The 16860-nt window shown below is 34.7% G+C and overlaps 2 protein-coding genes, 1 non-coding gene and 1 pseudogene across 3 annotated transcripts; 2 read left to right on the forward strand and 2 right to left on the reverse strand.

The window, feature by feature from the left end:
- The window catches only part of LOC132035305 (vetispiradiene synthase 3-like), a 2307-nt pseudogene extending 1374 nt beyond the window's left edge, over positions 1–933 (forward strand).
- A 344-nt stretch (positions 934–1277) lies between these two features.
- On the reverse strand, positions 1278–4861 carry LOC132035306 (probable CoA ligase CCL5). Its single transcript, XM_059425577.1, has 5 exons — positions 3809–4861; positions 2883–3269; positions 2254–2321; positions 2063–2165; positions 1278–1571 (listed from the first exon to the last, which is right to left on the reverse strand). Exons 1-5 carry the CDS (start codon positions 4844–4846, stop codon positions 1446–1448), a joined length of 1722 nt encoding a protein of 573 aa, XP_059281560.1. The 5' UTR covers positions 4847–4861; the 3' UTR covers positions 1278–1445.
- Positions 4862–6257: 1396 nt separating this feature from the next.
- On the reverse strand, positions 6258–9022 carry LOC132033303 (vetispiradiene synthase 2-like). The gene is made up of 7 exons (XM_059423246.1): positions 8807–9022; positions 8419–8692; positions 7954–8329; positions 7654–7872; positions 7327–7465; positions 6934–7179; positions 6258–6829 (listed from the first exon to the last, which is right to left on the reverse strand). The coding sequence occupies exons 1-7, from the start codon at positions 8933–8935 to the stop codon at positions 6533–6535; spliced, it is 1680 nt and encodes a 559-aa protein (XP_059279229.1). The 5' UTR covers positions 8936–9022; the 3' UTR covers positions 6258–6532.
- Positions 9023–11503: 2481 nt separating this feature from the next.
- Positions 11504–11577, forward strand: TRNAN-GUU (transfer RNA asparagine (anticodon GUU)). Its single transcript has one exon. It is a non-coding gene; the product is annotated as a tRNA-Asn (tRNA).
- Positions 11578–16860: the final 5283 nt, after the last annotated feature.

The raw sequence follows: 16860 nt of genomic DNA on the forward strand, positions 1-16860 counted from the left end.
AAAATCAGTTATAAGGCTCTTCTATATCTTTACGAGGATTACGAAAAGGAATTGTCTGGTGATGGAAGATCTCATGGTGTCTATCATGCAAAAGAAAGAGTATGTCTGAGTTACCTAACTATCAAACTACTTATTTCCTTAATCCATTTCTTACTTTGTTTCATCTTGCATTTTAATGATCATAAAATTGAAGCTATCAAGTTACAATTTTCTAACACTTGAATTTATATTTCTGGTGTTCACAAATGAAAGAAATAGTGAGGAACTATAATGTCGAGGCAAAATGGTTTATTGAAGGATATATGCCACCTGTTTCTGAATACCTAAGTAATGCTTTAGCAACTAGCTAGCACCTATTACTTGCTCACGACAACATCGTATTTGGGCATGAAGTCACTGGCTGAGCAGATGACTTTGAGTGGTTGGCAAAGAATCCTAAAATTCTTGAAGCTAATTTGACACTATGCCGAGTTATTGATGACATAGCCACATACGAGGTATGAGTTGTATCACAAATTTATATTATTACATGAGATTTGAGCGAACAACATGTTGCAACGACAATTGAAGCAATATAAAGACTAACCTCTAACCTATTTGCCTTTCCAGGTTGAGAAAAGTAGGGGACAAATTGCTACAGGAATTGAATTAGAATGCTACATGAGAGATTATGGTGTATCAACGGAAGAGGCAATAGTTAAATTTCATGAAATGGTGAGACAGCTTGGAAGGATGTTAATGAAGGAATTCTTAAGCTCGCTCCCGTCTCTACGGACATTTTAACCCGGATTCTCAATCTTGCTCGCATCATTGATGTCACATATAAGCACAATCAAGATGGTTACACACATCCCGAGAAAGTTCTAAAACCTCACATTATTGCCCTACTTATTGACTGCATTGAAATTTAAATATTAATCATTGCTTGTCTCGGAGCTCATTCTCCTTAATTCAAATAATAAATTTATTTGTTTGTTTTTATCATGCTGTATAAAGTTGCTAAAGATCGAGCCGCCTTTTTGTAATGGTGCAATGCTCTTCTATGTAGGACCTCCTTATAATACTTCTAAGAAATAATATTGCAAGTGTTTTTTGTTCTTTATTTCATTTTCATTATGGAAATACCAGTGTGGACTTATTCTTTTTCTTTCCCTTTTTCCTAAGAAAGTTCCTTTCTTGGTTGTTTAAATCGAATAAGATGGTGTAGTTTTACGAATGCAAGTTTGTGCTGTGAGCCTAACTTAATAAAATATTTTGCACTATTCGGTCACATTCGATCAATAAGTGACGTTTAATAACATGGCCTGTAAAATATGGTGAATGTTCTGTTACAGTAGGTAAAATTACACGAATAACATAAAGATCTTCCACACTGTCGGTGTGTCCATTTTGTTGACGCCAACAAGTATATGTATTCCTAAGGACAAATTAGGAAGTGAGCCATCTTATAATTTTGACGGAATTAACAGTTTGCTTTGAAGCACCAACTCCTTCCTCAAAATTTTCCCTGCAGCTGATCTTGGTATTGCACTGATGAAATTGACCCTTCTTACTTTCTTGTATGGGGCTACCTGCATAGCGTGTCGAAAAAGTTCAATTAAAAATTTAAACCAAGATGAGTTTCATTTAAAAGTTTTTATATTGAATTCATTAGGTTTTAAAGATTATGGATTCAACTTCAATTTATTTGTTGAAATTTTTTTTAAAAATTCACATATATTTATGCTCAATGCTGAAAATGTTGGATTCAGTTGAATCAAATGAACAAAGAGGGACTTTTCAATCTTGGGAGAATTACAATCTCATGAATTCATCGAACAAGTTGACTATGTCAACTTACTAAAATAGAAAGAGAAAGATATGTGTTGGGACAAACACGAAAATTCTCCAAATAAATACAAAATACTCTAATCGATTTCCAATCCAATAAATTGAATGGTTTGCGGTAGAATTTCAAATCAAACTCATATAATTCAAATCCGCTTATGTGACATCTTAATACTTGGCTGGCCTGGAATTAGGACGAATGATTCTGAAGGAGAAAGAAGCAATATCAACTAACCTGGCTAGAAACAAATTGAATGACTTGGTCTTGTGTGAGATCAGAACCGGCTGCTCTTACAACATATGCCAGTGGTATTTGTCCTGCTTCCTCGTCTTCTAGTCTGCATAATAAAATTATTATCTTGTTAGATGCAAAAATTGCATATAACAAACATAAAATAAGTGAGAGAGGAGAAGAGATAAACGCACGGGACAACTGCTGCATCAAGTATTTGATGGTGACTCAATAGTATTGCTTCAAGCTCTGCTGGAGCTACCTGTATCCGCATACACTGAAGTGTGATTAGTTGAACCCTTCGTTGGAAAATTATGTCGTGTTTATAAGAAATATACTAAGTATATATTAAGTGTTGAACACGCTTAGTTAATTTTTTAGCTTCGCCACTAACTATGTTTGCATATAACCCAACTTGAAGAGTTTTATCTATAAACTATAAAAAGTGAAACAAGATAGGGTATTTAGGTAAGCTTATTAGCCGGTCTGATCATATTAGGTTAATAACATTTTATGCTTTATCTACGCGTTTAGTAAACACCAAAAATACCTTCAAACCAAAATCAGCAAAAAGTCATAAGATGATCACCCTCAACTTATAACTTTTCAACTTATAAGCTAAAATTAACTGAAATCACTAAATCCCATCGTTCCATTCCCATCATTGGTCTTTTTCCGTGTAAAGATACTTTAAACTGGTACTTTTAGCTGTTTTAATAGAGATGTTTTTAAACAAATATACCAACTACTTATTATCAGTTTTAGATTTTTATCCAAATACATAACTGATTATTTATAAAATCGATTTTAAAAGCTTCTGTACCTGATAACCATTATGCTTGATGAGTTCCTTTATTCGATCAATAATGTATAAATACCCCTCGTCATCAAAGTAACAAAGATCACCAGTTCTGAGCCAGCCATCTTTAGTGATTGTTGCAGCAGTTGCTTCTTCATTCCCAAAATACTCTTTCATCACCCCTGGACCTTTTAGCCACAATTCCCCTTCTTTAAATGGTGGCAATGCCTCCCCTGTTTCATGATTAACCACCTTAGCAGAGAAGCTCGGAAACAACACTCCCACCGAGGATGGGCGGGCCTTTGCCTCATCATTGGTAACAAAATATGTTGCTGCACCTGTTGTCTCAGTTAAGCCATAGCCTTGCTTGAGCTCCACCCAAGGGAACTTCTCTCGAAACGCATCAGCAACCTGTTGAGACATAATATAATTATTTTTTCCATTTTAATGTAAGTGTTTTAGTTTCAGTAGGCACATGGTTTAAGAAAATAAGGGAGGCTTTTGAATCTTGTGATTTTACATTGAAGATGTGTGAAATGTTCCAAATTGTCATTTGAATCTTGTGATTTTAAACACACCATGTAAAATATTTGAATTAGAGAGTTACCAAAAATAGAAAAAGATATTCCTTCCGAAACAGACTAAAAAAGCAAAGCAAGACGCTTCAATTGAAGCAGAGAGAGTAAGCGATAGTAGAAAATATGTTTTCTCTAACACCTTAAGCTTTTAGATGAATAGTCACTCAATTCAACATAGTATCAGAACAAGCAAGAACTTCAGGGTTCGACTCTCACCGTTATAGCAAAAAAGTTTTCATGTCTTTGACTCATGTAAAAGGATCAGGCTCACACGTCAAGGGTTGTGTTGATATATAATACTATAATTAAGTACTAATAAAAAGTCTATTCTCCCTCACAGTCTAAATATATGATCATACAATTCAACAATACCTCTTTGCTTAGCGGAGCAGCCCCTGAGGTCACTTTTCGCAGTGACGATAAATCATAACCACCTTCGTTATACTTAACTAGCCCAAGAATCACAGGTGGAACTGCTGGAATGTGACTAATTTTGTGTGTCTGAATTGCTTTCAGCATAGCTTGAGAATCAAATTTTTGCATCAACACAGTTGTAACACATGAACAAAATAATCCGAGACCGAAAAAGGCTAGACCGTATACATGAAACATCGGTATGAAACAGAGGAAAACGTCATCTTGAGACGACGTTGTATCCACATAGTACTTGAGCAGTTTCATAATCGCTACGAAATTCGCGTGAGTTAACACGACACCTTTGCTAACACCAGTAGTTCCTGAAGAGTATAGTATTGCTGCTGTATCCGAAAAATTTGGCCTGTCTTTAGGTAGTTCTAAAGGGTCACAATTCTCAATCAGCTCTTCTACTGAAACTGAATTTTCGTCGTTCTTGGGGCGCGTTGTGAGAAGCGTAGGCACACCCGTGGGGACTAATTTATGAACTTCTTCGGGTGCAGCAATGGCTAATTTTGCACCCGAAAGACGTACTTGTTTAGAAATTTCGGATTTGGTGTTTAGAGGGTTGGCAGGGGATAAAATTGCACCTATTGAAAGCACAGCTAGGCATATGGTAGGGTACATAAGTGAATTTGGTGAAAGTACGAAAACAACATCGCCTTTTCGCACACCTAACGCGTGGTACAATCCCGTGGCGAGTGAGAAAATAGATCTATGGAGTTGAGCATAGGTGAGTTTTTGGTTAGTGGCAGAGTCAATTAGTGCAATTTGTGACTCTGCTTGTGCAGGGGATGGAAATTGTGACAACACGAATTTAGCTGTGTCAAGATGAGAATAATCACCAGTCATTTTGTGTTTTTCACTAAGTTGAAGGACTGAGTGGTAAATCCGTGTCTCAAGATCGTAGCCATTTTTTCGATGGAACGATGGCCGATGATTTGTGGATTGCTCATCTTCGCCCGTGGATATTATCCATCCCTCTTCACCTGACATTTTTAGGAAAAATATATCTAATCTAAAGCTAACAATGTTTGGACTGACCTTGTATTTGTGCTAAGTTTAAGCAAATGTTGAATGTAAATAAATAAGGTTTTGGTTTAGAGCATGGAAATCATCGATTAACTATTTATTATGCGATTTTGTCTGCTAGTTGTATTCGTAAAAAACTAAGAGACCAAGTCATCATTCTTGGGAGAAATCGAATAGATCATAATATATTATTTGGCCTCAATTGCTTGGATGAAATATGATGAGAAAAAGACATCATGTGCGGTATGAAATACTATTCAAATGTAAAGAATATTATGTGCACGAACAATGTAAAGAATTTTACCATCAAATAAAATTGACTTACAATAATACTAGGCAGTTTTCCGTATTAAGTCTGATAGTAATCTAGAAAATAGATTAATAATATGCTCCAACCGGTTAATTGAATTGATAGGGTAATTTTTTTCCCAATTATATATAACTTAAACTCTTATACCAGACCCTCCACAACTCCCAAGACTGGATTTGAACTTAAAACATAAGTTTTATGAATAAATGCAGATATCTTTTCTGAATTAATTAGTAGTGATGCATCCAAACATTTGCTCATTAGGTTGAGAAAAAGGTCAGGTCTAATTAATTAAGAAAATGAGTAGAAGAGTACTTGGTGAAATCTGAACTCTAATTTCAAAGAAAAAGTTGAAAGAAAAGTAAGGAAGACAATCAACGTGAAATTAATGCCACTTATGGAACCTCTTTTGCATTCTCCATGAGGGACGTAAATTTTTGTTTTTGTTTGTAATTTTTAAGAAACTTATTTTCCTAAAGAAAATACTTTTTCAAAATTTTGACCTATCAAAGATTTAAAAAAAATTAAAAATAAAATATTTTCCTCCATACCAATGACCAAACAGTGTTTACTAATGAGCGGCGATCACACGATATAACTCTATTTGGGGTGTGATATAGAAAGAGTTACTATTCAATTTAGATGGTTTATTGATCTGTTTGTTCTTTTATTTCATGTGGACAACAAAAAATTTCAGCCATGCTTGTCACCTTAATTATTCTATTGCTTCGAAATACACACTCTCTATAGTCTAGTTTAATATTACTTGTGTGTCCAGATTTTCTTCACTTCTTTCTAGTGATCTACTAGTTTGACCACTTCCTCCCTACGATCATCTAAGCCAACAATGTTATTTTGAATGATTCGAATTATGATGTTTCCCTTGAAAAATAAATAAAATGCCTTATATAATAAGTTTTGAATAACAGGCTCTTTAATTTTATGTCAGTATCTCTTTTAATTTATTTTTTCTTTCTCCTGGAACCGGCAGATCATAAGCCACGAACGTACCTAAAACTTTTGTGAATTTTATATGAATTGAGAATTTAGAAACAACGTGGAGTCTGCAATTGAATATTACCATTTGACAATCATCTCCTTTGTCAAATATCCAACTTAAGAGTACAATCAAGAAATGACATTAAGAACAAAAAGAACTTATAGCATTATTTCTTACAAGGATATTAAAGAGGTCATAGTTAGGAACTGCACTGAACAACCACAAAAGCAGCTCCCTAACAACTTTATATAATAGGATAAAAATAAAAAAATTACTCCTATCGTCTACTTTCTCAGCAAAGATGAGTTAAGTTCTCTTAAGATGAGTAACAATTGGGAGTTTAAAGTTCGATGGAGTCCACAAGTAGGGCAATAATGTGAGGTTTTAAGACTTTCTCGGGATGAGTGTATCCGTCTTGATTGTGTTTATATGTGACGTCAATAATGCGAGCAAGATTGAGAATACGAGTTAAAATCTCCGTAGATACAGGAGTTGGTCTAAGAATTCCTTCGTTCACGTCCTTCCATGCTGTATAAGCCATTTCTTGAAATTTTTCCATTGCCACTTCTGTAGATACACCATAATCTCTCATGTAGCACTCAATTCCTGTTGCAATCTGACCCCTACTTTTCTCGACCTGCAAAAGAAAATAGATTAAATATTGGCTTTATAATAATTCAATAGTTATTTTCAACAATTAATTCGTTCAAATCTATTAACTTTTCGAGGTACAATTCATACCTCGTATGTGGCTATGTCATCAATAACTCGGCATAATGTCACATTAGCTTCAAGAATTTTAGGATTCATTACCAACCACTCAAAATCTTGCTCGGTAGCAGACTTCATACCCAAATAAGATGTGGTAGTGAGCAAGTAATAAGTGCTAGTTGCCAATGCATTGCTTAGGTACTCAGAAACAGGTGGCATATATCCTTCAATAAACCATTTTGCCTCGACATTATAGTTTCTGACTATTTCTTTCATCTACAAACAACAAACATATAAATTCATCGGTTAGAAAATTTTAAATTGATTGCTTCAAATTTATGATCACTAAACAATGAGATTTAACATAGTGAGAAATTGATTCAACAAAAAAAGTAATTAGATAGTTAGGTCGCTCAGACATACTCTTTCTTTCGCATAATAGACAACATGAGATCTTCCATCGCTTGACAATTCCTTTTCATAATCCTCATAGAGATCTAAAAGAGCTTTATAACTAATTTTCATGTAATCAGGAAGCCGATCGATTTGGTTAATATTCCACCTACATTAAGGTGACAAAATTAATGTTAGTGTATGCATTCATAAAAAAGAGCGTATAGATAATAAGGAAGAGCTTTTCCATTAATCTTTAAACACCATTGTCACTTTTATGATTGCCATAGATGCTTAGATTTTCTGTAAAATTTTCTTCTTACTTGGTAAAAATTAGAGAATTTACACAGTTCATACCTTTGAATGGCATCCGTGTATGTGTCAAGTTCCTTTACTATACCATAAGCATCAAAGGTGTCATCAACAATTGAAATCATAGCAATGGTCTTGGCAAGCATGATGCGAGCTTGAGAATATTGAGGCTCAATATATACTCCAACTGTCCAGAAATAACATTCAACCGCTCTATCTCTAGCATATGGAAGTGTTGTTACGAAATCCAAATCTTTCCACCACCTATAACATAACCAATTATCATGAGAACTAGAGAAATGAATCAAAGTATTTTTTCTTGTTCTCTCAAAAATATAATCGCACCTTGATATTTCAGCAAGTTCTTGTTTGTGCAACATCTGTAGTAAGTTGAAATCCAATTTGGCAAATCGAAGTAACACATTGTTCTTTGATTCCTCCTTCTCATAGATTGATGATATGAAGAATCGGGTCTCAACTCGAGGAATACCCTTGTGCAAAGATTGCTCAAGGGCATGTTCCACTTGCTCCCTCAGTGGAGATTTCAAATGTGGAGCTGCGGACTCAAGATGAGTAGTGGAGAAAGTGAGTGCGTCTTCTAAGATATCTTCACCATGAGTCCTTACATGTGAAGCTTCATACAAGCTTAATAACCCCAAGACATCACTAGCAAGAGACTCATTGAATTTGCCATTGCCATCTTGGAATTTGCTGAAAATTTCTGCTTTCAAGGAATAATGGACAAGGTTAGGCTTCTTTCAAACGGACAACAATTATAACAACATCAAACTCATTTTATGATGGACTTACTAGGAGAGATGTTGTAACCATGTTGCCTGAGCAATCGAAATTGAAGTGCAAAAGTGCATAAATCATTATAGTCATCACCCTCAAAGTTTGAATATTTGGTGTAAATCTGTTCCAAAATGTCATCAATTTCTTTCTCAAAGTGATAGGCTATGCCTAGGCGTTCAATTATGTCTACCAAATTCAAGGTCTCAGCCAATTTCCGTCCAGTAGCTAACAACATACTCCTTGTCTCTTCCTTCAACTCTTCAATCTCTTGAGCATATTTTTGTGCAACCTATAAATGTGCCAAAAAAAAAATTCAAATTACATCTTTCTATATATAAACACAACGAAAACATAATTAATCTTTGTATGCAATAAAAATGAACAATATTTATATATTAATTACCTCATTGTCGATGGAGAAAGAATGGAAACGATCACCCCATAGACTAGGAGAGAAGTTGGCGACAGGGCGAACAATATCTTCTTCTTGTTCATGCTTCACAATATTATGGACAACTGCAGCTGAGGCCATTGCTACTTAAATAACTTTTAGTGTTTGTTGCCACAAAATTATAAAGAGAGCTTTTGGTTCTTCTAGTGAAGAAAAATAACTCTAGGATGAAAGACTGATGACCCAAATGGAACAGAATGCATAAGTATTTATAATGGTCATGAGAGCCATCTTGTTTTACTTCTCTCACTTTTTCTAATTAAAAATTCTTTTAGTGTCCAAAACGGCAACCCCAAATGGAACAGAATGCATAAGTATTTATAATGGTCATGAGAGCCATCTTGTTTTACTTCTCTCACTTTTTCTAATTAAAAATTCTTTTAGTGTCCAAAACGGCAGTGGTTGCCTTACTTGACTATTAGCAGTTAGTCTTTTGCATCTAATTTCTTCCTTGGCGTCTCAGTGGAGTCTATTTGATCCGATCAGAGGCGGATTCAAAATTTGGAAGTTATGGATTTCTAGAACGATCTCATGTTAATGTTAATACAGTAATAATTGGATTCGCAATCAAATACTTTATCCGTCTCAAATTTATACACGATGAGCCAAAATTCGGTGTCAACATATATATAGCGGTATTCATATTTCAAGAGTCAAATGATCAATTTTATGCCCTTTAAATATTTTAAATTGTTAAATATTTTGCCTAATAGTACTTTTTATATAGTTTCCAAATATATAAATTTTAATTCAGAAAACTTATAGATTTTAAATCCTAATTCATGGTCAAAACTAAGAAGTTTGACTCTCGAATCCGAATTATGATACATAAATTGGGACAAGTAGGAGCATTTATAAATTTTTAGTATATTTTTAACATATACATAGAGTCTAGATAAAAACTACTGAATTTCTATTAACATGTGTATCATAGTATAATATTGTGCAGAGGCGAATTTATGCTTAAAATTTGGATCACGTGAACACATGGTCACTCGACTAAACTCAATATATTATGTGTATAATTCTGAAAATATACATAATATTGGGACAAATATGGAGTATTTAGGGAAATTTTTAGTAATATTGGGATTACTCGAGCTCTTATATATGTTTTTCCTTTTTATTTTAAAAAGCACTTTTTAACTTTCATTTTTATGTTATTCTAAATCTTTTTTCTTCTATAATTCTAATTACGCAAAAGTAAAAAACGTGGTTTTTTTTTTATATTACATCTAATGACTCTTTTTTTTCCCTTTACTTCTAATTACCCCAAGTCCCAAAAGGCAAAAGAAATAAAATAAAATAAAAACCATTATCGAACCAAAGGCAAAAGAAATCAAAAATGTCTAATTCAAATCCTTTGAAAAATGATTGGACATTGGAGTCATTAGCGTTATAGCTATTACAAACCTTAATATAATTATCCGAAATATGTCTTTCAAATTTAAATGATTCGTAGCATGTTTGTTCAAAAAGTTTTGAAGGCAAAGAAGAACAGGAAGTGCTAAATGAACATGCTATCAAAAAGATGCTTCGTCGCTCCTTCCTTACCTTAATTTGTTTTTCTTTTCAAGATAATTGTGGGACATCGTATTCATATGTAGAAAAGAATGTTTACCAACTGTTCATTTGTAATTGTCAAATTACTAACAACAGTAACAAGTTTTTGTAAGCAAGGAACGTGCATGGTTGGAAATTCTTAACTAAACATATCATTTTATTCAGAAAAGTTTTGACATTGTTTTCAACTGCAATTCATGCTAATGCTGACATGTAGAGTCTACTTTGATGGCACTATATTGTGGAGTATTTTAGAACTTAAAAATTAAGATAAAAACTTATTCATACCACATGTTTATATTAAGCTAATGACTATAAAATATGTATCTTGCATATAGAGGTGTAACCACAGTGTTAACTAGTGATTTACACAAAGCCAATGACTATAAAAAATACACATCTTTCATATAGAGGCATAACCACAATGTTGGCTTCATCCCTGCTTGCATATACACTTCATAGCACCAAGAAAAATAAGAGCAAATTCATCATGGATTTTATGAAGTATTCGAGCTATTTAAATTTAACAGGTGTTTGGATATTATTCGGTTTAACTTGAATGAATTAAAAATCAAGTCATAGTAAGTTTTTGAAAGTCAAAATTGTCTTTTAGACATGCTAATCAGATGCGCGCTCCTCCTCGGGACCAATACTTAAAATGACACAATCCATAAAACAATACCAATATAACGAATTTGAATGATAGAACAAGTATCATCAAAAATCAAATAGAATGAATTATAAAGAGAAAATAACTCCAGAAACAGACATTAATCTTAATAAACAAATAATATTAAAAAATTTCTTACTCTTCATTGGTCTCTTCCACAAATCGGTCAATATGAAATAAAATAAATGTAAGGACAGAGTCCTTGGTTGTGTCTACATCCCTACTTCCTTTATCATTGAGCGAGCATTTGATAGTTGAAGAGTAAGAAAGTTTACCAATGAAGAGTAAGAAAGTTTTTTAATATTATTTATTTATTAAGATTAATGTCTGTTTCTGGAGTTAATTTCCCTTTATGATTCATTCTATTTTCTCTCAGCATGTACAAATTGCTAGAGTTTAATATCAATAAACAAGAAGCTGGAATAGCTCAGTTGGTTAGAGCGTGTGGCTGTTAACCACAAGGTCGGAGGTTCAAGCCCTCCTTCTAGCGTTTCTCTCTAATTAATTTTAAGTGATGGCCAGATCATTTTAGAGGATAACTGAACTTCAATATTTACATATAATGAAATTTTATTTATGACCAAACATTAACATGTCTTGTTTCGCTTAATTATAACATTTAACATGTCTTGTTTTGCTTTTCAAGATTCATCGTGAAAAAATGAACAAAATCTTTCTGCTCGTTTAATTATTTGTTTTATTGCCGTGAAAACAACCTCTTGCAGAAATACAGGAAAAGGTTGCGTACAATAGACTCTTGTAGTTCGATCCTTCCTCGGACCCTGCGCATAACGAGAGCTTAGTGCACCGGATTGCCCTCTAATTATTTGTTTTATTATTTTGAAAATATAATAAACCCTTCTCTAATTCACAGTTTAATATTTTTTATAAATAAATCAAGTGTTCTCATGTGCTTTAAAGAAGACTAAATAAACCTTCCCCGAAGGCAGAAAAGCTTGACTCTACTGAAACGCTTGGATAATCATTACATGATTCTTCTTTTCAAAAATAAATTAAATTTTTTTATTGAATAAAATTGAAACAATACACTACCTTGTCAAATTTGGCGCTAGTTCACCATGGAAGTATAACAAATAACTAGCAAATTATGCCCGTGCGATGCACGGTGTCCAACATGATTAATTTAATTACTTACTTTAGTTAGTCTTTATGGTTTATATATTTTGTAAAGGATAATCGTGATTCTCAGTGAGTCTCCATATTTTTTTCTTTTCCTCTTATTTCCCCCCCTTAATTTCTCAATTGTTGTTAAAATTTATCTTATTTTGGTTATGTCCGCCTGTTTTTATATTTAGTAAGTTGATAATTCAAATATCCTACATGTCAAGTTCTTAATCACAAGATTCAAAGGATATTTTAATTTAGAACCACAAGATTCAAATTTCTATCTTTTTTTTTTTATTTTTTAAAAAAGGTCTATCTTGGTTTCTTAAACTCCGTGTCTAGTCAAACATAGACGCTTAAATTGAAACAGAGGGAGTATATGTCAAATGAAGGAAATGAAAGGACAATTGAGACACTACGGACATGTGGGGACTTAAAAAGTAAACATACAAGAGGTAGTATTAATGTTAAACTTCTGAAATGTACACATGTTAGTCCCGACTTAGAGTACAATTTCAGTTGCTTTTTGTACAACTTATTGTTATTTGTGTTCGTCCACCTTGGGCGTTTGTTGTTAAATAAAAAAAAAATCTCTTATTTTGGTTATGTCCACCTCTTTTTATATTTAATAAGTTGACAATTCAAATAACCTACATGTCAAGTTTATAATCACAAGATTCAAAGAATAGTTTATTATATTATACACATTTTTAATTCAGAACCACAAGATTTGAAAGTCTATCTTTATTTTTTAAACTCCGTGTCTAGTCAAATGTAGGCACTTAAATTGAGACAGAGGGAGTATATGCCAAATGAAGGAAATGAAAGGACAATTAAGACACTGTGGACCCGTGGAGACTTAAAAAGTAAACACATAAGAGGTAGAATTAATGTTCAACTTCTGAAATGTACACATGTTAGTCCCTACTTATAGTACAATTTCAGTTGCTTTTTGTGCAGCTTATTGTTGTTGTGTTCGTTCACCTTGGGCATTTATATATAATAAAGAAAAATATAGAATAGAAAAATAGACATATATTTTTAGTAATGTGGTCAAGTAATATGAGACTAAGGGAGTACTTCATTTATTAATTCTTAAAGAACGTGAAAAGTCAAGTATAGTAATGTGGCCAAGTAATATGGGATGAAGGGAGTACTTTATTTATTAATTCTTAAAAAACTTGAAAGTCAAGTAATGCGGCCAAGTAATATGAGACGGAGGTTTGATGATCCCAAAGTGCAGGCCGAACTGGACCGTCATCTCTCATGAAGGCAAAATCATCCGGGCCTTCTTATGTGTTAACCAAATATGGAATCGCATTAGAATAATAGCTAACGTTGCCATCACCTCGGGCAGTAACGTCTTCATAAGAATGACCATCATCATCAGATGAGTGATCATCGTCTGTTTCTGCGTGATCTAATGGGATATCACTATCTAAGTCATCTGATTGATCATGAGCTACATCGTTGTTGCTCACAATTTGTGTGAGCTGAGTCAATAAGGGGTTTTCTTCAAAACTGTTACACCTACAACATAGCAAAATTCAAGGCGTTCATCTCAAAAACAATTATTTAGAAGTCTCCTAGTTTGAGTGAACAAAACATTGCTATATTTACCTTTCCGTAAATGACTCCACTTGAAAGCGAGGGCGATATCGAACTATCGCCACCAATTCACTTGTACCTGGAGCACTACTCGGTCCGGGAATATCACGACTTCGTGGCCGTCTAACCAAAGTTACATGATTGGCTACCAACTCCTTTCATTGTTTCTTGTTGAAGTGTACCTGTTTCAAACCCAATATTCATAGTGGGAAGATACGTAGTACAATAAAAAAAGACAGATAAGGAATTATTCTATAAATATTGTATGTTACACCAAAATCAAACTTGTCCTGAAGCTACTTTACACTCTTGCTCAACTTAGCCATTGTTTTAATTGTCTACGTAAAATCGGACAACATCTCCCCTGTAACAAGGACTTCCTCCACTACCATATACCAACAAAAACAGCGAAAGCAATCCAACAACAATAAACATCGCTAACAAGACACCAGATACAACCACAAGTCACCATATCACCCCTTAAAGACTTTTTAATTTAACTTAATAGATAAATACTTTGAATAAAAAACGAACCTGTGGCTCTAAGGTCTGTACATTCGGCATAGGAAGGTGTGAGGATCCAACATCAAATGCCATGGGAGACTATACAAAATAAATAATATAGACACATAAGGTAGCCATTAAATTAATGAAATTAAACAAGATACAAGCTATTTGAGTGGTTAGAATACTCGCTCACAGTAAACTCGGCCTCCTCCCAATTGGAGAGCTATGTCCAGTGAATGCAGGAAAATCAGTTGTTATCCCATAAGAGGTGCCTGTCTGAACACCATAGCATTGGGTCATACCTGTGAGGCTAATACGCTCAAACGATGCGAATGGCCGAAAAGGCCCCTCACGTATGATTACGCCCGATGTTTGGACCTCGAGAGCAGACATCGATGAGCTGGACATACCAAAATCTATTATTTACTATGCATCATCAACTGCAAGCATCGATGAGTTGGGCATATCCTGATCAAAACGAACCTCATCTTCATCAACCAACTGGTGATCCACAGGGCCTCGAACCTGCTTAGCGTCCTCTACCATGCGCCGTAGGTCTTGGTACATTAGGACATTGATGATGAGGAGCATGCACAGTAGGCGGCTCAACGTACTCCATCGGTGGTGTATAATTTGGAGCGAAACTTAACATCATCTCCAGAAAGGCAGCAGCCACAGACTCTGTATTAATGTGGCTAAACTTCTCTGCTAATTCCTTCATTTCATTAGATATGATTGGATCTTGGATAGTCTCGTGAGCCAACCTGTACGATTCTTGGTGTCCTAAAGCTTAAAAAAATTAAATTATAAGATTTGACAGTGGTCTAAGAAACATATAAAGGCATCAAACATCTAATGCAATGTAATGTACGTACCAGTGCATCATGCCTGCTTGCCATGTGTTGGTATCCTATGAAAGTGCGTGAGTGACGTCGATACCAACAAAAGTACTCTGATAGTTCCTTTGGGTCTTCAGTTTGATACTCGGCCAGAATTACCCTTTGTTGACGATTAGCCTATAAATAGTCCGTTTGCATAAAAATTTGTTGATCCCCCTCTTTTATAGCATACCGCTTGTCACGTTTGTAATGAAAATGATCAATCTCAACACATGGTACCGGATTATGTTGCTTCCTACCAAACTGTCTGAGAACACAGTCTACCATGTACCACTCACGATAGATTCCACAAATAAGGGGTACCAGCGCCATGCAAATACCTCGACCACGCAGACACCACTCAGGGAGTCCATTAATGATGGCCTCTGAATAAGGCTGCCACCCAAACTACGATAGTAAGAACATAAAATTACATGATACTAAAATAAATAAATTACACATAAGGGTAACTATTATATCAAAACGCCAATAACAACCATAATTATGATAAAATATGTTACACCCCGGATTTTCGCACGTTAAAGTCGCATCATGAGTTAGTCAACACAAGTTCAAAAGAAATTATCTTGAGGTTAAAAAGGGATTGATCTTATTAATATAAATGGTTATAAGAGTCTATAAATATTATTAGTAAGTGACAGAAGATTTGGAAGGTGAATGAGTCAAAGAAGCATGCGTTTCGTCAAAAGTCGACAAGTTGAGAATACGATAACTTGTACTTTTGGGTGAGATTAGGAGTGCTTCACACGCTAAGAAAGTAATGATATGAAGTATTTTAATCGTAGAATGGTCATTTGTTAAGTTTGGAAGTCAAACGAGTTGTAATATGAAAATCGACAAAGGGCATCGCAAGTTAAGTTCGTAAATTTCATTGAAATTTGGGTCAGATGTCGCAGAGCTTTTCTCTCAATCTACTTGAATTTATAGGGTGGTCCACCTATGAAATCAAAGGTCTACAAGTCTAGTTTCCAGTGTATTTTACCGTTCTCGATACGACATCGGAGTAGAGAGAAACATCCCAAACGTTTGGCAACTCCATTTTCTCCCAAATAAAAACCCTAAGACACTCCCTAAGCTCTTCCAAACCATTATTCATCAATCATGGATGAATCCAAGAGCTAAATAATCTAATTCAACATGACAAAGATCATGGTGATCACAAGACCTTCATTCCTTCATCAATTCATTTTCGGAAGAAATCTTCAACTTCAAGTAATCTCTTGTAATGACCATTGCTGTTGTTATGGGAAATTAGGATTCTGTTGGGAATTCTGAGGCCGCGGGTGGATTTATAGGGCGTCTTTTTATATGTGTGCATGTTTTGTATTGTGTTTTTGAGGCCTTGGATGAAATGTGGGGTGATAGGGGGAAAAAATGGACAAATCGAGCTCACTGCCCAAAACGAGCTGCTGTGGCGGTAGGAGTACCGCTGCGGCGGTACTTGGACCGCTGCCAGTGACCATCCATTTTCCTTGGTGGCCGCTGTAGCGGGCAATGTACCGCTATGGCGGTACCTCTATAGTAGTAGATGGATAACCATAACGGTCACAACGATTTTGTGGTGGGCCCCTATAGCGGTTACTTGACTGCTATAGCGGTACCGCTGCAGCGGCGTGATGACCGCTATAGCGATT

This window comes from Lycium ferocissimum, chromosome 10 (genome assembly GCF_029784015.1).
Source record: "Lycium ferocissimum isolate CSIRO_LF1 chromosome 10, AGI_CSIRO_Lferr_CH_V1, whole genome shotgun sequence".
Taxonomy (NCBI): Eukaryota; Viridiplantae; Streptophyta; class Magnoliopsida; order Solanales; family Solanaceae; genus Lycium; species Lycium ferocissimum.

What these genes read in the sequence shown, in the direction of transcription:
- LOC132035306 (XM_059425577.1), bottom strand. Translation starts at nt 4,846, where the DNA reads ATGTCAGGTGAAGAGGGATGGATAATATCCACGGGCGAAGATGAGCAA. An exon ending in TCAAGCATAATGGTTATCAG is followed by an intron (nt 2,322 to 2,882) that starts GTACAGAAGCTT and finishes ATGCGGATACAG; the next exon opens with GTAGCTCCAGCAGAGCTTGA. An exon ending in CTTGATGCAGCAGTTGTCCC is followed by an intron (nt 2,166 to 2,253) that starts GTGCGTTTATCT and finishes TTTATTATGCAG; the next exon opens with ACTAGAAGACGAGGAAGCAG.
- LOC132033303 (XM_059423246.1), bottom strand. Translation starts at nt 8,935, where the DNA reads ATGGCCTCAGCTGCAGTTGTCCATAATATTGTGAAGCATGAACAAGAA. An exon ending in TGGTTACAACATCTCTCCTA is followed by an intron (nt 8,330 to 8,418) that starts GTAAGTCCATCA and finishes CCTTGAAAGCAG; the next exon opens with AAATTTTCAGCAAATTCCAA. An exon ending in TACACGGATGCCATTCAAAG is followed by an intron (nt 7,466 to 7,653) that starts GTATGAACTGTG and finishes ACCTTAATGTAG; the next exon opens with GTGGAATATTAACCAAATCG.